The following is a 26557-nucleotide window of genomic DNA, read 5'->3' as shown; positions in this document are numbered from 1 at the left end:
AGTATGAAGAAGCTTGCTCTGATACCAATTGTTGGAAATACTGAAGGGGGGGGGGTGAATCAGTATTCCTTTTTTTGTTGTTCTTGTTGTTACCAAAAACACATATATATATATATGAAACATAGAAATAGATAGTTGGAATTAATGCTTTTATTAACACAAAACAATGCAATGAAATAAATACAATATAAGTATATATCTAGTTGTGATTAATTGCCAAGCTCCAACTTGGACTTCAATGAGGCTCCAACCTCCAGAGCACCAACTCTGTTTTGCAATGGTTCTGCACTTAGGAGCACCAACCCCCAAGGATTTCAATCTTGTTCAGTTCTGAGGCTCCAACCTCTTGGGCTCCAACCCAACCCTCGTATAAACTGTTATGCTGCTGATCTTTGTGCTGCTGAGGTTCTCCTTCACTCCTATTCCCCTGCTTCTCCTACCTCTACTGCCTTTGCTGCTTCTTCTGCCTCTGTTGCCTCTCACTCTAGTTATTCACCACAACAACACATGTTGTTCTTTGTTTCTTATGTTTTATTCATTCCCCATGCCTCTGTCAATTCGTTTCCACTTACACCGCCTCTTTGGCTTCCTCCTCGGTCATTGTAACTTCCTCTCTGCTGTGCAAGTTCACTGACTCTTCTGGGGACGCGTAGATTCATTAGAGAGATCCAAATAATCCACGGACAACACATCTTCCCATTTAACTGTAACAACGCTCCTTTTGACAATGATTGAAGGCATACACAGAGTTTTTCAGTTTAACGGAGGTGTTATGCCCCAATTGCAATCTCCATCGCCATGATGCACCCCATTTAACTGACGTTTAGCCTCCTGAACCATCGGAGTAGTTATCATAGGCCTTTCGGCCTAAAAACCCCACGCAGGCCAAAAAACTCGATTACACAGGAAACATGGGCGAAACAATCGAAAAGACTAAAGGGCGGACTTCAAGATATATTACACCCGCATCTATTTCTGTATCGGGTCCGCGCTTAAATCGCAATCGGCGATTCGTGACTCCCGGAGGTCCTTTATATGTCGAGACCATGGCATCGCCGATGGCCGACGGCCGATCCTCCATAGTTTTATCGCAATCGGCCCCAAAACCTTTTCCACATGATCCATATATCTGCCTATTTTCCTTTTAAATAGAAATACTTTGAAAAATACCCCAAAACACTGGATTTTACCTTTTCCTATCGGCGTGCTTACCGTACGCCGAAGTCAACGCGCCAAGCATTTGTGACCATTGATCTGGAGCGATGAGATTTGACGGTCCAGATCAAATCGCCTTATCGGCGATCGGAGGTCCCAATGGACTGCACTATCGGCGCTATTCCTTTGGTCCGATGCGATATCACTGATCGCTATCGGCGATTTACAATGGCGCTTAACACTTAATACACTCCCGCTCTGATATGCCGATGCGATGTAAGTCCCGGACCCAATTGGATCCCAAAACTCTCGTGCATATATTTTCAAGTCCGTTTTTCTAGATCTGCCAAGTGTATTTGACCTAGAGCCAAGTTTTCCGCCTCCGATAGTATAAAGGCATTTATACGTGAGATTTTGGCCTCTGATAGTGTTAAAACATGCATACATGGGTTTCACGGGCCCGATAACGTAAATATATATATATATATATATATATATATATATATATATATATATATATATATGAGTTCGGCTTCCGATAACTCTATCTGTTGTTAAATGCATGCATATAAGCTCTCTGATGGCTCTGTTTTCTCTGTGTGCTCCTCTTCTTTGGCATATATATATGACATATACATATGTGGCTCCTCTTGGCTCCGATATGCCTCCTTGCTCTGATTGCTTCCTCCTATGGCTCTGACTGCTCTGTGCTCTGTTAGCTCCTGTGGTGGCTCTGTCTGCTCCTCTTGGCTCCTCCGATAGCTCTGTGTGCTCCTCAAATATTGCCATAATGACAATCTGTGTCCAACACTTTTAAAAGAAGCTGTTGGAGATCTTGGAGGAGTCTTTTGCAGGTACTTGTTGAAGCAGATTTGAAGACCTTGGAGCAGACCATTTGGAGAAATTTTGAAGAAGTCCAGGAGTCATTATTTGGAGCAGACATTGTAACCCTTGAAGCAGACATTGAAGAACAGGTTGGAATCTGGATTGAGGACTGGAGTCCTCATAAGATATTGGAGCCTCATTGAGACCAGGTTTGAGCCTGGGTTGATTTTTGAGGATTGAAGTCCTCAGAAGAGGTTGGAGCCTTGTTGAGACCAGGTTGGAGCCTGGGTTGACTATTGAGGATTGGAGTCCTCATAAGAGGTTGGAGCCTCGTTGAGACCAGGTTGGAGCTTGGGTTGATATTTGAAGATTGGGGTCCTCATTCAAGGTTGGAGCCTTGAAGGAGCTAGAATTCTGTAGTACTGGTTGAAGCCTGAATTATTGTAGAGGATTGGAGTCCTCACTGTTTATATTAATAAAATTATTTTTATTCTACATTTTGTGTTCTGGTGTAATTTGTGATAAGATCTTAACTGACATAATCTAACAATTGAAAGAAATACTGATTCACCCCTGCCTCTCAGTATTTCGAACATGCTACACTTACAAATGTAAGTTATTTGGGTTTGACATACACTACAAGTAGAACTCAAACTCACAATGTGTTACAGTAGAATGGAAATGGCAAAGTACCCAAGTCAACTGTTGCAAAACGATGCCCACATGGTGAAAAATGGATGTCACAGCAAGAGAAGCATTGCCCCATGTAAAATGCCTGTTCACAGTAATGAAGACAACACCTACAGCAATATATCGCAGCACACAGGCAGAAATCGATGTCTGCAGGTGCAATTAGGATTCACATCTCCAAATCTATTTGCACAAAGTGTTTCCCAGCTCCCACCTGCATTTTCTCATGTCCAAAATGACCAACAAAGTCTGCTGCTGCAGTTTTCACCTCCTCTATGAATATAAATATTTGCTAGGCTTTGTTTTTGTTTTCAAACTGCCATGAGAATCAACCACATCAACAGGGGAGCTTATTTTACAATCTTTTATTCCTTTGATTACTGCATTTGCCAATGGTTTTCCAGGGGATGTCCCCATTTTAGGGGCTGTGGCATATTTTAAGGGGAATGTTCCAGTGCTGGTACCCATACACCTAGGCACTAGGACATCCCAGTTTCATGCCCTTTTTGGGATGAAGACGTGTGTCCATGCAACATAGATTTCTGCACAATTTTAAGAGCTCCAACCTACACTTAGATGACAATCAGAGGAAGTAGGCAAGCTCCAATGTAGTTAAATAATTAAGCTATTTCCCTGTCATTTTTGGATCACCATGTATGCATTGCCACAATTAAGACAATTAGTAGAGTTGAATCATATCTTAACAAAGTAAACATTCCTCGAGATCCAAACAAAAGTTAAGTTCTAATGGATATAATATCATTATATCCCATGCATAGAATCATTAAGCCTACTACCAGATTATAGCCAATGTTACATTGTAGCCTCCTTCACAATTAAAATAACAACCTCCACCAAAAGAAAACATTCAACTGGTTTAGGAGGGCAGGTAAATTTGTAATACACTATTTTCATTTTGACATTATTTATAGCCATGTTTGACAGATATATGTTGTAGTCACTGCTTTGTATTGGAACATCAATTTCTCCGGTTGATAGATTTAACCTCTAAATACTAAAAACCATGAACTGCTCTGTATACAATACAGTTACATTATTTATAGCCATGCTTGACAGATATATGTTGTAGTCCCCGCTTTGTATTGGGACATCGATTTCTCCAGTTGTTGAAGATTTAAGCTCTAAATACTAAATACCATGAATTGCTCTGTATACAATACAGTTATAACTTATAAGTAAGCTGAAAGATGACAGTGGGTCTTGTGTTCTGTATAACCTACTCAGAATGCCACTATAAAGAATTATTGATGAAGGCCTGGTCTTGTTCAGCATACAGATCAATGCAAGAAACTTGTAGTCGAGATGTAGCACTGGTATCTCGCACTGATAAAAACCTGAACCTGTTCATGTGAAAATTATTTTAGCAATCTGTATCTTGTGTTACGATGTTGATTAACACTGGTTCTAAATTCTAGCCATGCATATTCCCTTCAAGAAAGCTTGTAGAAAATATACCTGAAAGCATTGCACATCTGCTTTTCTCGAGTAACTATAAAAGTTTTACGCATAAACCGCATCTCAAAGAACTGCGACTTTTGACTATCAAGAACGTACCAAGTTTGACCCCCATCACTGCTTCCTTCTAACACCCTGCAGAAGGATATTATTAGAAATATTGCATGCACAAATTACGGAAAGTCTTTTCGCAGATTCAGACACAACTCATTTACTGAAAACTATATTTATATCGGCTCTTAGCAGAAACCAAATATGTTCAGTAAATTCGCTTGCATTTAAGTGGGTCAGCTTCCATTGCCCACTATGTGGAAAATTTTAAGACCAATTAAGCTCTATATGAGCCCTAACCGAACTAATTTGTATTTGTAGATATGAACATAATCTTTCTCGGCAGACTTTATAAACAAAATCCCAGCGTGACTTAAAAGCCATAGAATACTCCAAGTTCTGATCTCCGGCTTTGGCCAAATGAAATATATTAAAGTTTATCAACAATTGTCTGCAATTAAAAAGGAAGGAAAGGGGAAGAAACATTGCAGAAGGAAAAATAAAATGTAAAGGAGACACAGGAAAAGTGCAAAGTTAGTTGTCAAGTCTCAGGAGACAGGAGACATTTCTACAGCTCTGCTGCTGGAAGCAAAAATTTGGTTTGATCCAACCTTTGCTAGACAGACTGAGATATATAAATAGGTGGCCTGATGTCAACTATAGATCTTGGACAGTAGGTTTTGCAGAAAGACACCAACCAATTTACTATTTTGCCTAACATAATATATCCATCCGAACTGCAGATCTATTCAGCACCAAGAGAGATCAAATGAAATTGTTATGTAGATATGTTAGTGTTTAAAATATCCTAAATAAAAGTGAATCTACATTGCTGTCGTGTGTTATTCTCTTAAAAAAAATAAAAAATCTACATTACAGATTTTACATTATTTTTATATTTTAATTTAAAAGCTTGGACTTTACACAGCTCATCCACACTGGGCTGTTATCCTTTTTAACTTTTTTACATATATATTCATATTCAGCCACCTTAATGCCATGTATCACATCAGCATTAGTGCTGAGTTATTTACTTCATAGTTGTTATTTAGACTGTAGACTGAGAAATATTAAGTAAAATCACTCATTGACTTAGTCTAACTTATTCTTTAGTGTTGTAATAATAACTTAAAGTAAGGTACTTTAGGGTTTATGCACCTAGCGCTTGTGTACTTGGGGTTTATGTCATTTCTTTACCAAAAAACGACATGCTTTCTCCATTTCATGGTACAAGTATTTATCTCTTCCAAGTTCCCTTGTGTTATTGGTTTATTTGTTTCAATTTTTTTTAATATGCCATCAGAGCCACGGTGAGGTGAAGTCAAAGGAGGAGCAGGTGAAGGCCTTGGAACTACGCAGATCAATGACCCGGTGAATCTGCTTTTCAACACTCACTGGGAAACTTAAAGGTAGTTCAAGCAAAGGAAGATAGGTTTTGATTTTTTGGTTGAAACCCATTTCTTATTTTCTACTTTAAAATTGAACCCAGTTTGTGTTTTTTGTTTTTTTTTAATTATTAATTTTAGAGTCAAGTTTTACAAAATAGAGGCAATATTTTGACTGATACAATACTTTTTAGCAGTAATTTGGTAGATCTGATGCAGATCTGACTATTTTTAGCAAATTCATCTTTTTATGGGCAAAATTTTTACAGATCCGACACTACTTCAGTGTTTTCTGTTGATTTTTCGTGACATTTTAATCTGATTATTACTTATTATGATTTCTTAAATTAATATTTCTTGTGTTCACATTCATCATAAAGCTATTACATAGAAGATCTCAACATTAGAAACAATAAATAACAGTAGGGTCATAAAGAGAGCCAAACACATGAAACACAGAATTTTACCTTGGGAAAACCCACTTGGGGAAAAACCCAACAACCTTTTCCTTAGAGAAATTCTTCAATTCAACAAGAGATACAACTGACCTTTTCTAGTCAAAATAAAGTCAAACAGACGAGCAAGAGATCCCTGGTCAAAATGTCTTCTGATCAAGTCAATATGCTTCCCAAAAGTCTCAGCCTGATTTGCTTTGCTCCTCTTGAACCCAGAAAAACTCAGACCTGCTGCTTGATATGCCCAGAAATTCGTCATACGTGCAAAGTCAACTGAGAGAAAGGTCACATGTGCGAAGTCAAAAGAGAGAAATGCTGGATTAGTCTTCGTCCTTCTTGTCCTTTCTCCTCCTTCACATAGATCAGAAGATGTATTGTATGTGTGGTGGAACAGTGCCAAGAGGAGGAGGTCGAATGATATATATATATATATATGTAAGTCACCAGACATGGGGACACGAGACATAGTATGCGCAAATTTGAGTGTCTGACACGGGGCACATAGACCACCCAAAACATGACACGTTATCTATATATATATATATATATATATATATATATGTTACACAAATTCTCATGATAATACAAATTCAGATATACATTTAGATTCTACATTGTAAATTTGTAACATTATGCATACAAATACAATCGTGACAGATTCATCAATGATCCAATACGAGAAAGACAAGAATTAATAATAAACTGCAGTTTTCTCATTAAATCATCAAAATCAAAATGTGTTATATAGGTACCGAGTCCTAAAGACTCTTGACTAGGAATGCCAATGGCAAATAAAAATAGCAAATACAAAACAACTACAAGGTAGTAGGTAGCTCATCAATCATTATCATCATCATCGAAATCAACATCACTATCATGGTCACCACTGCTCTCCTCTACGTCCTCCTCCTTTGTATCCAATGTAATCTCTGCATCTGCTGGTGTGGAGGATGACCCCTCAAGAGTATCACCATCATCAAAAGTGACAGGCTCTAGCACTAGTTCATTAAGATCCAAGTTGGCCAATGCCAACTCAACATTGTTGTCCAAACCCATATCATCAGGAAACACATCCCACATCTTTGTCTTTCCCTTCAACCACTCCTCCCTTTGCTTGTAAATAAGACGAAGGTTGGTGTGCACATACACCATTGTCTCTGCCCTGGACTGCTCAAGTCTGCTCTTCTTCAAACTATACAAATTCCCATATGTGCTCCAATTCCTCTCGCAACAAGAGGATGAAGTAACCTGAGAGAGGAGCCTCATGGATAACTGCTGTAGAGGAGGGCATGTTGCCCCATGAGTTGCCCACCAAGAATAAGGCTTCTTAGCCCCCTTGGCTCTAATCACATTAGAACCTACAAATCGCCCAGTGCCAGTGGAAAACTTTGCAAAGGCATCCTCCACCTCATCAAGGGATGCTCTATCGTGAAATATATGTCTTAATGCATCTTTCTTCCCTTATGAAATTTCATCATCCATGTGAGGAGGGAATCTGCGGGAAGGTATGTCATTCAGCCACTCATGGCTGTAGTATTTTGGGTTCAATGAGTGAGCCAAACAATGCAAAGGTGTGCAATTCTTTCCCACTAGCTGACAAGAATACCTTGTATGCTGGTGAAGGACTCTGATGATGTCTCATACTCAGGGCACTAACTCAGTAAAATAATGGTCCTCACAGACTCAATCATGGAATCTCATCCCTCATAAACCTCTTATAGGATGGGTTGCTCTGTATCCGCAAATCATAGCAAAGCAATGAAAGCAATGATAGGGTCCATGATCTTAATAGTGAGATCTACCCTCTCCCACTAAGCATCATCTAACACTGTGTCCTTGACTCTTTTTGAGGCTACATGATTTGTCTTTCTCCAAAAAGTCCAAAACTCTAAAATAAACATGGCTCCAAGAGCGGTTTTGACCTCCTTCAACCTGTTCAACATGATGAATGCAAAGGTAAATTGTGTATCTGCAATCTTCAACAATGATAGATGTGTGTACTCTTTGTAGATTGTGACGGCATTGGTATGATTTTGTACAAAATTGTGGATATGTTGTGCATCCTCAATAAGACTTCCAATCCAAGGCACATCTATGAAAATTCCTAGGATCTAATAATCTCAAGAATCCTACTGCAACTAGTTGAATCTACTCCTCATAGATTGTAAATAACATTACAAACTTATTTCAGATTTCTTCATGAAATATCGAAGCAAATTACTGACGCAACCTACACCAATTAAATATGATTCTGAAACATAGAAACTGAGCAAGGAAAATAGAAACACATAGAACACAATTATTTTTGGACAAAAAGTCCCCAGAAAAACCCAATGCAGGAAAATTGGTGCAACAACTCTGAGGGTTTATTATTATTAAGTAGTAGCAAAATCTGGATACGTCACTAAATACCTCACAGGGTTATTTAGTTACAAAGAGAAAAACTGGCAGAAGCTTTGTGAGTTTTACTTCACACAATCACTGAGAAACACTGGTTGAACTGGCTACTGGATGAAGTGCCCCTAGCAAGCACTGCGCTGCCTCTACGCTGTCCAAGCGTCAACCCTTCCAGGCACTGTGTCACCCAACTGAGGATTCAATTAGTAGCCTAGAGTCATTGCTCTCAGCATCCCAGTCTCACACCCCGCCTTCCGGCTGCTGAAACTGACCCTCTGCGCTGATTTGCGGCGTTCTCTCTCTGCCTCTACATCACTTCTATGTAGCCCTTCTGGCCCTGTGTCAAGGCTTCTGGATCACTTACTGCCTCTCTCTGCTGGTGTATCTCTAGTTGAGAATCTCCCTCTTCCGAAGCTGCTATCCCTACCCCTCAATTGCAAGAGTTTTCCTCAATCGATTTTTCCTCCTGAGAACTTCTCACTTTAGAAAATCAATTTTCTATCTCTCCGTGTATTTTCCAAATAACCCTCAAGCCCCTTCTTATATCTTCTTGTTAGACAACCAATGACCTAGATTAAAACATAATCAAAAGATCATATCGTTTTGGCTTGATCCGTGGCTTTTTCTAGAAGTTTCACCCCTAATCAGATTAATACCCATTATTATTTTAATTTTCCTAAGTTTAGACTTAGAAACCCCATTAAAAATATTAATAATTTTAATAAAATCAATTTTGGGTAAAATTTCCCAAAACGCTTTCTGGGTTCTTTGGAATACCTATGCCCAAGCCTCCCTGCAAAATTTGAGGCTTAGAGCACATCCGATGCTACCCCAAATCAACACTCCCTCTTAGCAAGGAATGTGCTCTAGCAATACACTACTATTGCATACTGCTCGGACTCTGAAGCATTGTCCTCTGCGCTGCTGATGTCTGACCTACTGTCCACCAATTACTGCATTGTTGATGCTACTAAACTGTTGCCTTTGACACTGCCACTACCAATGCTACATCTGTATCGCAGCGCCCTCTCAAACACTGCATCTGCTATGTTGCTAACACTGCCACTGCTAACATTGCATTCGTACTGCAACTCAGTTGTTGAGATAAGCAACTGAAAACACCCAAAACTAGACAAGTATCCAATGCATACTCCTCGATGTTGAAATCCTGACTGTCGCTAGTCCCACGCTGCCTCTGAAGCCACCGCGCTGCTGAAGCTCTGCACTGTGCCTCCTTGCATTGCTGCCTCTCTGCTCTGCGCTGCTCACATTCTGGCTCTACTAACCACTGCATCTGTTGAATCAACACTCCATGGCACCAACTGAAACTCCACCATCCCGCTACTACTGATCATGGGCTCCCGTAGCAAGGTGACGATCTAAGAAGTGGGCTCCTCAAGGATCCTGCCCATTTGTGGTTTTATCAAACTACAGTTCTATATCAACCCACCTCCCTCCTGGAGGTATCTTAGCTGTCATGGCGAACTCCTCCTGTTCAATCTTTGCAGACGCAACCTTAGGATCATGCTTCTCATCCCTGTCCTTTTTCTTCAAAGGACACTCGGATGCATAGTGGCCCATCTCACCACATTTGAAGCACTTCACCTTGGAGATGTCCTTATTTCGTCTATGTCGCCCCTGTTGTCCCTTCGATGCAAGGGTTGCATTATCATCTTCCTCCACTTTGGGCTTCGACCCACTGCTGCTGCTGCTCCCGTCAAGTTTGACCTTGAGTAGGTCTCTCCTCAGTGCTTGTTTCATAGTTGCCCACATCTCGTTCCAATTTGGCAATGTTGCTCTGCCCAGGATACTCTAGACAAAGATTTGCCAATCATTCGAGATGGAATTTAGAGTCAGTCTCACTAACCCCAAATCCTGAGGTGTATGTCCCACAGCTGACAATGATCACGGGTCTCCTTCAGTTCTGTGAGGAACGGATCCACACGTTCTTCCTTTTGCAGAGCAGATCTCAGCTTTTGCTCTAAGTACATCTTTCGCTGCTCGGAAGATCCCTGACACAATGTGGCCAAGGCATCCCACATCTCCTTAGCGGTCCCTTTGCTTCCAACGTGGCACACCACGTGATCCTTGACTCCATCCGAGATCATCCTCTTCGCCTTAGCCATCTCAACTTTCTACTTCTTCAGTGCATCTGCATCCGTCGGGACAGCTGTTAGTTTTTGGTAGCATTGGATGTGCTCTAGCCATGAAAATTGGTGGAGAGGCTAAGGCACATGAGTTCTAAAGAACCCAGAAACCGTTTGGTGAAATTCCACCCAGATTGTATTTTATTAAAATAATTAATTTTAATGGGGTTTCTAAGTCTAAACTTAGGAAAATTAAAATATTGATGGGTATTAATCAAAATATAGGTGAGAATGATCTAGAACGCGGATCAAGTCAAGTTTTAATCTTAGCCATTGATTAGAGACTTAATCTCGGCCATTGAAGTCTCAACGAGAAAAGTATAAGAAGGAAGCTTGGGGTTCATTTAGAAAGACACACGGAGAGAACGAATTGATCTGGAGTTCGATTTATGGGGCTAGGACGCTGAGAAATTCGAACTAGGTGATCAGTTGCAGCAGAGGGGTAGGGATAGTTCGAGAGTACTGACAGAGAGGTGGAGAGAAGCTAGTGGAGGCAGCGCAGCAGCTAAGAGGATTGATGCTGGGCCAATCTGGGAACACGCAGGCCTGACACAGAGCCAGAAGGGCGAGTGTAGAAGCAGAAGTTGCCCTCACGCAGAAAGCCGGCACTACCGGAACAACCAGAAAGGTTGACGCAATAGGTAGAAGAGATAGCGCAGAGTTGACGCAGAACCTGTAAGGCTAACGTAGGGCCTACACAGGGCCAACGCAAAAGTAACTGGGGTTAGCCAGTTTTGTTGCCAGATCAGTCGGAATCTGCCGGGTGAAGTGAGGTAAAACTTGCTCAGCTTTCCACCATTGTATTTTCTCTGTCACTGGATTGTCAGGAGGGTATCCAACATTATATTCAGAATTACTGCTTAATAATAGAAAACCCTCAGAGTAGTTGCACCGGTTTTCCCGCATTGGGTTTTTTCGGGGACTATTTTGTCCAAAATAACTGTCATATGTATCTTGTTCTTTGCTCAGTTTTCTGTTTCATGTAATCAAATTTATAACTAGTGTAGGTTGCAGAAGTAATTTACTTCAGTATTCAAAAAATAACTTGATAATGTATATTAAAATCAAGTAGGAGAAGTAAATTTAGTTTTGCTGCAGTAGGGGTTCCTTGGACTAGGAATTTTCACATGGTTTCAAAGCATTGATTTTGAAACAGGAAGAGCAGATCCAGCACTGAGCAGAGAGGCCAAAAGCTGCACTTGGCAGCAATTTGAATCCCCTTGAAGGGATTGTGCAGTCCTTGCCGAGAAGCAGAGATTCCAAGGAAATCTCTCTCTGAGAGAGTCGACAGAGAGGCACAATTTCCAATTCGTGAGTTTGCAAAGGCAGAGGGAGTGACGTAGAGCCTCAGCGTAGTGCTTGAAGGACATAGTTTCTGCTAGGGCAGAAATCTGTTGGAAAAGAGCGAAGACACATAGAAGGGGAATTTTCTCCTCAGAGAACTTTTCTCGCCAAAAGTTCGAATTTCTCACTTGTCAAGCAACAGTGCTGAGCAGTGACTAGAGGAGTCAGTTTGATAGTTTGGATGAGATAGCATAGCATGTGCTCAGAGATCAAGACAGGTTGGAAGGAGCTTCAACTGTCATATGGAAGACCAGAATCTTAGTTGTTCTGGAGGAGTATGATCTCGAAGCCTACATCAAGAGTGTTGTGGTTGTTTCTGCGGACAATGATCAAAAGAAAAAGTACAAGGCCGAGTAGGGGAAGGCGAAGAGGTTCATACTCGATGGAGTTCGAGATCATGTGGCCTCACACTTGTAGGGCAAATATACAACCCGAGAGATGTGGGAAGCTTTGTCTTCACTTTATGAAGGGTCTTTCGAACAATGAAAGATGTACCTAGAACAAAAGTTGTAGCGGACATTGATGCAGAAGGTAGAAGGGGTTAACTCCTATCTTCAACATCTTCAGGACACCAGAGACCAACTTGCTGCAGTGGGGTCTACTCCTCAGTCTACCGCGATGGTAAGGACGACCCTAAATGGAGTCTCGGATGAATGGCAAGTCTTTGTCCAAAGTATATTGGGCAGGGAAAGACGACCTCCATGGGAGGAGATGTGGGCAGCCCTTCAACAGGAGGAATTAAGGAGGGACCTAGTTAAGGTCAACCTCAATGGCAACAGTAGTGGCATGAAGAACAAGTTGGAGGAGGAGAACGCAGCTCTAGCATCAAAGGGACAGTAGAAGCAGAAGCAGAAGGACATTTCGAAGGTGAAATGTTTCAGATGTGGCGAGATGGGCCACTTTGCATCCGATTGTCCTTTGAAGCAAAAGGATAAGGATGAGAAACATGATCCTAAGGCTGCTCCAGCAAAGATTGACGAAGATGAGTTTGCCATGAGTGCCCATGCATCTCCAAGAGGGAAATGAGGCAATATTGAGTTGTATTCGGGAGGACTGTGGGCAAGATCCTTGAGGAGTCCACCTCTTGGTTCAGTTCCTTGCTACGAGAGCCCGAGATTCAGTAGTAGCGAGATGGACTTAGTGTCAGATGAAGCAATGGATTGTTTGGAGAGACAGATGCAGCAGCCTGAGACCAGAGACTGATCAGCACAGGCAAGGTTGGCAGCAGTGCAAATGGCACAGTGCAGAAGTCAGCAGCAACGCAGAAGATTCAGAGGGTCAGAGACTAGTAGCAGTCAGATTCCAACATTCATGGTATTATGCTGAACACAGTTAAGTTAAGTAATTTTGGATGTTTTTCAGTTGCTTCTCTCAGCAACTGAGTTACAGTACGAATGCAATGTTAGCAGTGGCAATGCTAGCAGCGTCGCAGATGCAACATTTGAGAGGGAGCTATAGTACAGATGCAGCAGCGACAGTGGCAGTGTCATGGGCAGCAGTACAGTAGCAACAGCAACATAGTGTTGGTGGCAACAACAATGCGGAAAGGAGATGCTTCAGAGGCAGAGCAGCGTGCAGTTGGACATTGTTGCTAGAGCACTTTCCTCACTAAGAGGGAGTGTTAGTTTTTGGTAGCATCGGAGGAGCACTAGCCATGAAAATTGGTGGAGAGGCTAAGGCACATGAGTTCTAAAGAACCCAGAAACTGTTTGGTGAAATTCCACCCGGATTGTATTTTATTAAAATAATTAATATTTTTAATGGGGTTCCTAAGTCTAAACTTAAGAATATTAAAATATTAATGGGTATTAATCAAAATATGGGTGAGAATGATCTGGAAGGCAGATCAGGTCAAGTTTTAATCTTAGCCGTTGATTAGAGACTTAATCTCGGTTGTTGAAATCTCAATGAGAAACTTATAAGAAGGAGGCTCAGGGTTCATTTAGAAAGACACACGGAGAGAATGAATTGATCTGGAGTTCGATTTTTGGGGCTAGGAAGATGAGAAATTCGAACTAGGTGATCAGTTGCAGCAGAGGGGCAGGGATAGTTCGGGAGTACTGACAGAGAGGTGGAGAGAATCTAGTGGAGGTAGTGCAGCAGCTAAGAGGACTGACGCTCGACCAATCTGAGCCCACGCAGGCCTGACACAAAGCTAGAAGGGCCAACACAGAGGCAGAAGTTGCCCTCACACAGAAAGCCGGAACTGCTGGGGAACTGCCGGAACAGCTGAGAAGGTTGACGCAGTAGGCAAAAGAGACACACAGAGCTGACACGGGGCCAACATAGAAGTAGCTGGGGTTAGCCAGTTTTGCTACCGGATCAGCGGAAATCTGCCAAGTGAAGTGAGGTAAAACTCACTCAGTTTTCCGCCATTGTATTTTCTCTATCACTGGATTGTCGGGAGGGCATCCAACATTGTATTCATAATTACTGCTTGATAATAGAAAACCCTCAGAGTTGCTGCACTGGTTTTCCCGCATTGGGTTTTTCCGGAGACTATTTTGTCCAAAAATAACTATCCTATGTATCTTGTTCTTTGCTCAATTTTCTGTTTCATGTAATCAAATTTATAAGTAGTATACGCTGCAGAAGTAATTTACTTCAGTATTCAGAAAATAACTTGATATTGTATATTAAACTCAAGTAGGAGAAGTAAATTCAGTGTTGCTGCAATAGGGGTTCCTTGGATTAGGAATTTTCACAACAGCTACAACATTATCAACATACGTCCTGAAGGCATGCTTATCTAGAAAGAAAGGCATTCTAGCCTTCCAGATGACATAGTTGGAAACGCCGTCCAACCTGTTCTGATCCCTCAAGCCACTAGTTTCCATCTCCTCCAAAAGTTGTCGAACAACTCCCTCTTTCTCCCTATTGCATAGCTCCTAGGCTGCATTACGCACTCCCTGATGGAGCTGGTAAGTTGTTGCTCCTTTGCTGCTTAGCAAATGAGAAATACTGATTTCCTTGGCAAGAAATCACTAAGGAAGTATTCCCTCACTATGCGATATGCTTCTTCCTTCTAACGGCATTCAGGTCGCAGAAACTGTGTCCCTCTAGCTCTGCGTGGCTCTGTGTAGCTCCCTCTGCCTTGGCAAGATTTCGATCTGGCAGTCTTACCTCTCTGTCGGCTCACTCAGAGAGACACCCATGAAAATATAGCCCTCCTGGCTAGAACTGCTCTATCCCTCAGGGATTTGAATTGTTGCTTGCTACATCAAGTTGGCCCTTGCTTCAGTGCTAGATCTGCTCTTCCTATTTCACATCAATAGCTCTGATGCCATGAGAAAATTCCTAGGATCTAACAACCTTAGGAATCCTATTGCAACCAGCTGAATCTACCTAGATTGTAAATAACATTACCAACTTATTTCATATTTCTTCATGAAATATCGAAGCAAATTACTGAAGCAACCTACACCAATTAAATATGATTCTGAAACATAGAAACTGAGCAAAGAAAATAGAAACACATAGGACACAATTATTTTTGGACAAAAAGTTCCCAGAAAAACCCAATGCAGGAAAACCGGTGCAACAGCTTTGAGGGTTTATTATTATTAAGCAATAGCAAAATCTGAATACATCACTGAATACCTCACAGGGTTATTCAGTTACAGAGAGAAATACTGGCATAAGCTTTGTGAGTTTTACTTCACACAATCACTGAGAAATCTTGATTGATCTGACTGCTGGATGAAGTGCCCCTTGCAGGCACTGCGCTGCCTCTACATTGTCCCAGTGTCAACCCTTCCAGGCACTGCGTCACCCAGCAGGGGATTTGATCAGCAGCCTTGTGATAAAGGAAAGTGTTCCCTCTGTGGATAGAGGCAACCCCTCTAGCCCTAGAGTGGGTCTAGTCATAGCAAAGACAAAACAACAATCGATTCCCTTAAATAGTCATCGTTGGAGGCCTACCTCAAACTGGTGGTTGATGAAGTTTCTGTTGCGCTGCTCTAGCTTCCGTTTCTTTCTCCTCAATGAGCAATCAACCTGAAACACCACAAGAAAACGACAGAGCACATAACCGAGACCAATAATGATCTATTTATTTGTAAACTCAAGGAGTCACAAGTTATCAAGTAGATTATACACAAGATATAGGAAATCGTCACTGCTTGTATTAAAAATGAAACAAGAGCAAACTTACAACCATGCCTTGACGTCGCAAGTCTTCTCGGAGGATCCAGTCAGTATGTTCCTTCAAGCATTCACTCTTAAGAATAGGTCTCCCAATAGGACAATAGCTATCTCTCTCTATCAAGCCCTCATGCAAAGCTAAGATACTCCACAACCTCTTATCAACTATTAGTAATCCCACACTTGCCACACTCACACCAAAGCTATCTACTTAATTTCAAACCAAACTCAAAAGAACCAGCAAGCACTAATTCCAGCACTAAAGAACTAGCAGATCATAGCAATGGTGAGTAATTTTATAGGAGAAGGAGTCTCCATGAAATAAGGGAGAGGGAGCTAATCCTCAGGGGAGGTTGCACAAGAGGTGGAACTACCATCCCAGAGGAGGAAAGGCGACCCAAACTGACCCAACAACCAGCTCTAGAAACACCCAGAACACTGACTGTTTGAACAAATTCGCCAAATCTAGGTCGTCGCATGTCATGAGCTAAGGCTTAGTGATGACATCACAAGGAGGCAATGCATTCAGATGAATCGTCGCAATAAATAGTTGGGAGCCTCGCGCCGAGCCCTAAAATTGATTGCCGCCGGAAACACGTGTACAACTGCGATGGTGTCGCGACGAGACTGTTCATGACAAGGGATCGTCGCACATTTTAATGGCTTATTAGCGATGATGCAGAAACTTAGGAAAAAAGGGTCAGTCTTCAGCATCAGAGAGCACTATTTAATCTTTTTGCATAAGTGGGAAGATATGGACATGTGTATTTGATACATGACACAGCAGAGGGACTGAGATGAGGACAGTGACAAATTACTGTGTAACAGATGCCCCCTAAAGCATGAAGCCCGAGAGAGTGGGAGGGGTGAAATGCTTTACGAGACCATGACCGAGCTGGAACACTACCTTGAAGAACCTGTAGGCATAAGTACAACTGATATCTTTGATAGTGAAATACATGTAGTCTAGGCATGGGCACAGCCATCCAAAAGACATATGAAACTTGGTCTGTGGTATGGACGCAGCCACCCAGTTGATAAGACCATATATAATGATAAAGGTATGGTCGCAGCCATCCATGAAGACTCAGGTATGGTCGCAGCCATCCAATCAAAGAGTCATGTATGTAATCACGAACCAATCCACACAGCCCGAACATATGTAATCTTAGTCCGGGGTCTTGAAACCCTAATCGAACATAGTACAAATTCTAGCATGCGAACAGATGTGCTGAAGTCGAGCATGATAGAAAGTTGCTTGATTACCGGTCAATAATGAAAACCGTTAACAAGCACGAGAGAAACCACCAATAATGCCAATGGCTCTCAAGGTACCACTAGTACAATCCACTAAATGTGAAAAATGGGCTGAAGTCGAACCCTCGTGGAATCACCCAATCGAAGACCAATGATGAAAGTTTGTCGTTAGGCGCGAAGAACTTGACATTGAGGCATGCAAGCTCCAAGGTACTGAAAGGGATCTCTAGATCAACCTCCTGGATAATGAGCTGATGTCGACAGGAGATGATCGTCGTAGGAGGGCCATAATGTTTCCCCCATCAACGACACGAGACAAGGAACAAGTGGTAGATGGTGAAACAGAGAATCAGAGGAGGAGGTAAGGGTGTAAACTGCAGAAGGATTATACTCTTGAACATATCGGCGACACGACTCCGGAATGCGGCAGCATTTTGGTACCAAGGGATCGGAGGTCTGACGAAGACAACATGGATCAGATGGAATGAGGCAAAAATGGCAACCCAAAACCTCGGAAGGCCAAATGACGAAGTGGATATCCCAACCCGACGAGAAGCAAAAGTGTCGATGTTCAAGAGTGACTAGCTGCCGTAGGTAACCAATGACGACTTCCAAATTTTCCCCCACCATTGCTGGCGAGTACCCCAATTATTTTTGAAAAACAAGCTTGAAGGGGATAGCATATGCTTGTGATATAAGTTCGACCTTCGGACGAATCCAACCTAGTAATAGTTTAACGAGCCCTAGGGAGGAGAAGCTCGAGTCTCGTCATGGTGACGAGTCCAATGTCGTCAAGGTTTAACGAGTCCGAGGCAGGTAAAACTCAGAGTCTTTTTCATGTTTAGAGAGTTTGAAAAAGACACAAAAAAGAAAACCCTGAGGGGGTCCTTTTTCGTAAATTTGTGTCCCTCGGGCCCGAAAAAGTAGAAAACAATACCCGAGAGAACCGCTTGACCATTATGACCAAGGAGTACTTTTCGTAATTAGTGGTCCTGATCCGAAAAAATAAAAAAGCGATCGAAGACACGTTTCATAACCAATATCGAACTCGAAACGACAAAAGTCCGACGATTTTTTCATGTTTATACGGTCAGAAAAGAGCTAAAAGTGGACCGCCTTTTATTCCATTTAACGAGTTAAAAGGGAAAACTCGGCAATCTTTTCGTCTTTTGTAAGTCGGAAAAGGGCTTAAAGAAGACTTGTAGAAAATTTCATAATATGGACCAAGCATATATCAATCATTAAACGCATCGTCGTCCCTGTGTCTACACAGAAAAACCAAAGTATAAGATCCATTCGACAAAAATGCACTATATATTTGAAAATTAGGTTAAGAAAAAACCTAAAACCATAGGCAAAACCCCAAAATATATCACAAAACCCTAAGCCCCATAGTTTAAAACCCTAAAATTTGGAAAAAATAGCTATATAAGGGCTCATGGTAATTCATTTTCACATTGCATTTTGAGTTTTTTACCCTTGGTAATTTTTTAAGTGCATACCTGTGCGACCTTTGGAGCTCGATCTTGGTACCTGTGGTTGATCATTTCGCCCGAAACTTCCACCAAGTAAGTACACTATGCCTTGTGCTGCATTTTGATTGTTTTCAAGTTCAATTTCATGTTCTGTAGGTAGATTGTGGAAAAAAAATTGTTTTGAATTCGCTCCTCAGCCGTCGCGGAAATCCCTCACGGGTTAGCGACGATCGAGGATTTTTACACGCACCACCATCGGGATCGTCGCTAGAGACAGGTGTTCTGTTGCGACGATCAGAGGAAAATGAACTATGACAATTGAGCCGTCGCTGCTGTTTGAAAAACAGTCGCGACGGCGCTGTAAAATTTCAAATTTCACATATTGCATGTTTTTAGCCCATGAAAACAATTCTAATTATATTTTTCCTTAATGCAGAGAGCAACAATGGCATTTGTATGGCAAGAGAGAACCCACGACGTTGATGACGAATGAGCAATGAATGATCCTCAATGTAGAAGAGCCTTGCGAGACTGTGGGTTACTGAAATTCTTCCTTACACCGCACCTTCGGGCACAACCAGACTTGCTCGAGTTGCTGATCCGTTCTTGGAGCCCGGCAGAAGGCAAGTTCGTCATTCGGGGTCAGGATATTGAGTTTGACGCGACCGACATATATTTCTTGACAGGTTTGTCTCGTCGCGGTGAGAGACCACTCATGGAGGGTGTACGGGCTACCGGCGAGACTCTTGACATGTTGATAGCGCGGGTGTGCCCAGGGGCACACAAATCAGCCACTTGCGAGGACATGACCCTTCGCATAGTACTGTTTATGATCACGAGAGTAGTAGGCTCTCAAGCACAGCATGAGGCAACGAAGACCCAACTGCGATTGGCTCTAGACTGTCTTACTCCGACCATGTACAACTGGGCCGACGCAGTGTCTGTGAACATGAAGAGACAACTGACTAAATGCCGACGGGGAGAGACCAAACAGTTTGGATATGGATCCATCCTGATACCGCTCATGCTGGAGCGGGTACCATTACTTCAGTTGCAGGACATGGACCTGTATGTGCCAGGACCGCGAGAGACTCGCATTACCAGATGGGCACACGTGATGCCACGAGGAGGTGGCGGTCGGCCAGTGTCATGGGGAGTACTATTCCGGGAGTGGCTGGATCAACAGAAGGTTATCGTCAAGGATTGGCCCTACGCGGGCACAGACTTCTGAGGAGATCCTGACATGCTGCTCCCACCTGGCGAGCAGTGGGACGAGGGAGGTAAAACACTTGGTCAAACACCACACTATTTATGTGTTTTGTTTTTTATAATGTTTTTGGATTTTCACATGCATATGTCTTAATCGTTATGTCCATGTTATTTGTAGATGTGGGACCTGAGAGACCTGTGGGTCTCGCTCCTACAGCACGGAGGGAGGACAATAGAGAGCTGGCTCTGCCTCGCCCAGGCGGTGATGCGGAGGAGGAGATCGCCCAGAACCTCGAGGGCCTAACTGATGGGATCCCGGATTACAGGGGGGTCGAGGAGGTCCCGCAGGAATACCAGAGATATACCGTTGGCGTGACACCTAGGATGCACAGACTCCTGAGACGAGTAGCATGGGTGGTGGTCTGCTATAGGGAGCAGAACCCACCATAGTAGACACCTAGGCTTACCTTTTCTACTATTTTTGAAAGAGGTGTCTTGGATGTATTGTGAACACAGACTCTATTTTTTGACATACACACTTATTTTTGAATGCCTCGGTGCACCACACGATATTTATATATGTTTATGTTATATGGTTCTTGTTTGTTATGTATGAATATTTTTCCATGATTTATATTTTGTGTAAATGCCCACTTAATACATAATTAACTAATGTATCAACGAATATCCATAACACTTGCATCAAAGACAAAGAACACAATAAACAAGAAAACACCTAACGCACCAAACCATAAGAGGTATAATGGCACACAGGTTCATTTTTACACAAGCTTGAACCACTATAGAGAACTATGCTTGAAAAAGATAAACATGCCCCCGACAGAATAGCCCAATCGAGGTACATGCCCCCCAAGCTTCATTGCATTCAACGAAGTAGATGTAATGAAGGTTTAAAAGACGAGACCTAAGAAAGACTCGATTGACAAGAGGGAAATGTTTCATTTTTTAAAGCGAGGTTGACACCATGAAAGAACTATCCTCGAAACACCTTGATTCATTGTTTAACGAGCTTACACAAGAGTGGGACCTGTGCTCATGATGCTCAGTTTCATTTGTTAGCGAGGTTGAGACGGGAACAAACTATCCTCGGGCCCTTGCTTCATTTTTTAACGAGGTCAACACAAGATCAGAACTATCCTCGGCTTTGATTCATTTTTTAACGAGGTCGACACAAGATCAAAACTATCCTCGACCTTGATTCATTTTTTAACGAGGTCAACACAAGATCAAAACTATCCTCGAGACCCTTTTATTCATGGGTCATACGAAAACATGACTCCCAAGAGGTCTTCACTGGATGGAAGAACTACGCTCTAGGAGGAACACATGTCATTAGACACCAATGACAGATCAGGTTCCAATGCCCCCAGTACATGATGTATGAGACCATCTGCATGATCATCAGCAGAGGCGGAGACAGAACGGGTAGCCACATAATTGACCTATGGCAAGGAAGGGGCTGCTTGCGGACAAGAGTCAATAGGGGATGATGGTGGTACAGGAGGCACCGGGGAACTAAAGAACGACAATTGATCTATAGTCACCATTCTTCCATCGTGCGGAAAACAAACCACAAGGAAAAGCAAAGAAACAAGAGCCCCCATGGCATAAATATAATCACGGCCAAGGAGAAGACTGAAATCTAAAGACCCTCGGACAACCATCACGTCTATATAGACAATTTTGCCTCCCAAAGTAACAGGGAACTTCGGAAGGATCCCTAAACACTAACTAGTTCCTCCGTCAAATGCTAACAAATTCTGTGTGACCGGCACAAGTTGTGGGGAGCCCAAAGCTTGCCAAGTAGTGAAAGGCATGAGGCTAACTGATGCACCTTCATCCAAGACAGTGCCAGGTACTGCCTTATCATAGGCATGTACTGTAATCTGGAAAGGCACGTAGGATGGAAGGCGAAATGCAGTCAAATGACTCCAGTCGAAGGAAACGACTGAACTACTTGGTGGGGGTATCATATGATTGCCCCCATGCTCAACAGGAACTGAAGAAGGACCCTCTGAATCAGCTAGGATAGGAGGGTCGTTCTTGGACTCGGGAGAATCTGACGAGATGAGAAGAACATGAGCAGCATGCTTTTCCGAAACAAAGTGATCAACGGGTGGTGGACCCAAGTCGACACTCTCTCCGACCAGTGGTTGGTCTGGAACAGGCTTAGCACAGCCAGGCTCGGAAAGCGGAGGACGGACAAGAGAAGAATCTAAGTCAATCTCTTTGTCAACGGGGAGAGGGTCTGAAGAGAACCTCTGATAACCAACGGGAAGTTGGGGTGAAAAAGCTGTAAGACTTTCCAAAACAACGGAAGCTTTATCCATGAGAAAACAAAGGTGAAGGGGATGGTTGCCTTCACATAGCCCACAGGGGAATCGAATCTTCCCTTTCTTCTTACCGCTACCAGTTGATAGGGTAGCATCGTCATGAGCTTTAGAGGACGATGAGGGACGAGCCAGATCGTGAGACCACACTTCCAAGACCCTAGGAATGCCAGGACAATCACGAAGAAGATGGTCACCCTTGCACAATTTACAAGGAAACTTAACCTTCTGCAGAGGAGCAGAAGGTGGTCCGACCTGAGATGTACTCGGAGCAATAGTTGCACAGGTGGCCTCGCGTTTATCGGACTTCTTCTTCTTCTTCTTAGTCTCCTGGTTACTAGATGTGGAACTTTCACCAGGCGAAGGAGGAGATAAAGGTGAAGAAATAGGGGACAAAGGCGCAGGCTCAACCTTGGAATCATCGTGTCGTGATGCAGACGAAGGAGATGGTGGAACAGGAGTCATGACACTCGGGACCACTGAGGTTGAAAACAACCAAACGGGCAGACCGATGGTTAACCTAGGCAAAGACAATGTTGCCATGTATGGAGCACTGGCATTTCCAAAAGAAGGAAACGGACCAGGGTTCCCATCTGGGGGAAGACCTTGGCCGATAGACTCAAGGAATGTCACCAGTGGGAACGAGCCTAAAAAACACTCGTATTGTAACCAAGAACTCAAACTATTACTAGGAATATTTCGTGGGCATTAAATTTTATGACACAGGAACAAAACTTGACCTTTTCATGTTTCAAGAGTCAAGAAAAGGACGAAAAGGTGACTCTATCTCTTTCGAGGTTTAATGAGCCTGAAAGGACAAGTGCTCAGATGATCCTTTTCTTTTAAGGAGTCGAAAAGGAACGAAAGTGACTACTCTGGAGAACTAGGCAAAAGGTTAACCAGACAAACCGTAAAACTGCATATACACCTTGGTGATCAAATGAAAGAGAAATGACCAAGGACTTTCTGTACGCAGTCAATCTTCCCGAATGCTGTGTTTGGTGCGTTACGGTTCGTAAGGCAGCAGACACGGCTTCCTATGGATGTAGGATGATAACCTAGTGGGGTCTCCCGATATATACTCGACGGTACTGGGAGCACAAGTCTGCACTAGCAGCTATTGAGTCACAAAAGGAGGAATCACCCAACCTTAAGCAAAAACAATAGTGACTAGGTTTAACGACGCCAGAGCACATCTCTAGCCTAGACCTCTAAATAATGTGCGTTAAGTCCCAATGCATTGTTAAGTTCATTCAGTTGATTTTAGAGTTGATCTTGAATTAGGTTTCGGTTTTCAGGCCCTATCGTATGTATTTCAACAATTCCTAGGATGCGGCTACAATGAGTGAAGCACCATTCGTTCTGATGAACGACTACCTAAAGGAGGGTAGTGAGTTCATTTCCAAGCGAACGCAAGCCAAGACAAGCAAATGCAAGCACTAAGAAACACAATGCATCAATACACTAATCTCACGATGCATCGATACTACTAATGAAAGATTAAAGTTCGCTTTCCAATTTCTCAAACATGAAAATTTGAAATGCACATGTACTTTCACTTTTGTATACTAAATGAATGCAATCTCTTGATTTTTTTTGTGTTTGAATTTAAAGAGACAAACAAGCGAGTGTAAACTGATCAATCCAAACAATTGTAATCTATGCTTGGTAGTGAAGAAACCGAATCAATCATAAGAAATTGTTTCAAGAATCGACACCAAAAATCAACCAGCAAAACAAGTGGCAAAAAACTTCAAGCAAATCAATAAGATGGTTGCGGATGAACCTTGGATAGACAAGCAACCCAGACAAATGGTTCGAAAAACTAAAAAGAGCTAGGTCACAGGGCTAAAGAGACAAGATTCACTCAAATGAAGCCAACAAGCAATAAGCCTCAGCCAAAGCAACTAAAACAAGCTGATGGGAGAGAGAAAACAGCAGGGGATAAGCAAGACTGATGGTTTCAGGAGGCAAAGTTGTAAAAACAACTTGCACAGGAATCGTCGCGGGTCTCTAACCAGCAACTTGTGACGATAAGCCAATCGTCACAAGGGTAAAGGCAGCAACAGAGCGACGTCGTCGCAGGAGTACACCTATCTTCCGCGACGGGCCAATTTCAGGAATAGTCGCGACTGTACGACAGGGGATCAGCGACGCACAGGTTTACAAAACGAGGACAGGGCGACGTCGTCGCAGCTGTCAAACTTTTTCCAGCGACGAGTTTAAAAACAAGGAAAAACAAGTGAAAACTCCCAAACAAACACCAGGCTACTCTTCCAGACAGTAAGAGGAATTCCCAGATAGACCCAGGCAATCCAAAAACTGAAGGTGCAAACCCCCAAAATCCAAGAGACACTAAAACAAAAAACAAATCAAGGGTAAACAAGAAGAAAACATACAAAGGACTCCCCAGTGGAGTCGCCAACTTGTGATAAAGGAAAGTGTTCCCTCTGCGGACAGAGGCAACCCCTCTAGCCCTAGAGTGGGTCTAGTCACAGCAAAGACAAAACAACAATCGATTCCCTTAAATAGTCATTGTTGGAGGCCTACCTCAAACCGGTGGTTGATGAAGTTTCTGTTGTGCTGCTCCAGCTTCCGTTTCTTTCTCCTCAATGAGAAATCAACCTGAAACACCACAAGAAAACAACAGAGCACATAACCGAGAACAATAATGATCTATTTACTTGTAAAGTCAAGGAGTCACAAGCTATCAAGTAGATTATACACAAGATATAGGAAATCGTCACTGCTTGTATTAAAAATGAAACAAGAGCAAACTTACAACCATGCCTTGACATCGCAAGTCTTCTCAGAGGGTCCAGTCAGTATGTTCCTTCAAGCATTCACTCTTAAGAATGGGTCTCCCAATAGGACAATAGCTCTCTCTCTCTATCAAGCCCTCATGCAAAGCTAAGATACTCCACAACCTCTTATCAAACTATTAGCAATCCCACACTTGCCACACTCACACCAAAGCTATCTACTTAGTTTCAAACCAAACTCAAAAGAACCAGCAAGCACTAATTCCAGCACTAAAGAACTAGCAGATCATAGCAATGGTGAGTGATTTTATAGGAGAAGGAGTCTCCATGAAATGAGGGAGAGGGAGCTTATCCTCAGGGGAGGTTGCACAAGAGGTGGAACCACCATCCCAGAGGAGGAAAGGCGACCCAAACTGACCCAACAACCAGCTCTAGAAACACCCAGAAGGCCGACTATTTGAACAAATTTGCCAAATCTGGGTCGTCGCAAGTCATGAACTAAGGCTTGACGATGACATCACAAGGAGGCAATGCATTCAGATGAATCGTCGCAATAAATAGCTGGGAGCCTCGCGCCGAGCCCTAAAATCGACCGTCGTCGGAAACACGTGTACACCTGCGACGGTGTCGCGACGAGACTGTTCATGACAAGGGATCGTCGCACATTTTAATGGCTTATTAGCGACGATGCAGAAACTTAGGAAAAAGGGTCAGTCTTCAGCATCAGAGAGCATTGTTTAATCTTTTTGCATAAGTGGGAAGATATGGACATGTGTATTTGATACATGACACAGCAGAGGGACTGAGATGAGGACAGTGACAAATTACTGTGTAACAAGCCCAGAGTCACTGCTCTCAGCCTCCCAGTCTCCCACCCCGCCTTCCGGCCGCTGAAACTGACCCTCTTCTCTGATTTTCGACTTTCTCTCTCTACCTCTGCGTCACTTCTGCATGGCCCTTCTGGCCTTGCGCCAAGGCTTCTGGATCACTTACTGCCTCTCTCTGCCAATGTATCTCCAATTGAGAATCTCTCTCTCCAGACGCTGCTATCCCTGCCCCTCAACTGTAAGAGATTTCCTCAATAGATTTTCCCTCCTGAGAATTTCTCACTTCAGAAAATCAATTTTCTCTCTCTCTGTGTATTTTCCAAATGACCCTCAAACTCCTTATATCTTCCTGTTGGACAACCAACGGCCTAGATTAAAACATAATCAAAGGCTCAGATCATTTTGGCTTGATCTGTGGCTTTTTCTAGAAGTTTCACTCGTGATCAGATTAATACCCATCAATATTTGAATTTTTCCAAGTTTAGACTTAGGAACCCCATTAAAAATATTAATTATTTTAATAGAATCACTTCTGGGTGAAATTTACCAAAACGCTTTCTGGGTTCTTTGGAATACCTGTGCCCAAGCCTCCCTACAAAATTTGAGGC

At 42.7% G+C, this 26557-nt stretch overlaps 1 protein-coding gene across 1 annotated transcript in view; it reads right to left on the bottom strand.

Moving 5' to 3' along the window:
• Positions 1-3560: 3560 nt before the first annotated feature.
• Positions 3561-26557, bottom strand: part of PNG1 (peptide-N-glycanase 1) — a 303302-nt gene continuing 280305 nt past the window's right edge. Inside the window, exons 15-16 of the mRNA XM_089457702.1 lie at positions 4147-4281; positions 3561-4031 (exon numbers count right to left, since the gene is read on the bottom strand). Of these exons, the coding sequence (XP_089313828.1) occupies positions 3923-4031; positions 4147-4281 (244 nt within the window). The 3' untranslated portion in view covers positions 3561-3922. The remainder of the gene's footprint in view (positions 4032-4146; positions 4282-26557) is intronic.

This window comes from Pinus tabuliformis, chromosome 7 (genome assembly GCF_031772625.1).
Source record: "Pinus tabuliformis cultivar Carrire ecotype Pingquan chromosome 7, CPIR1, whole genome shotgun sequence".
Classification (NCBI taxonomy): domain Eukaryota; kingdom Viridiplantae; phylum Streptophyta; class Pinopsida; order Pinales; family Pinaceae; genus Pinus; species Pinus tabuliformis.
The sequence above is the reverse complement of the archived record's forward strand: the minus strand, read 5'-3'. Positions and strand labels throughout refer to the sequence as shown.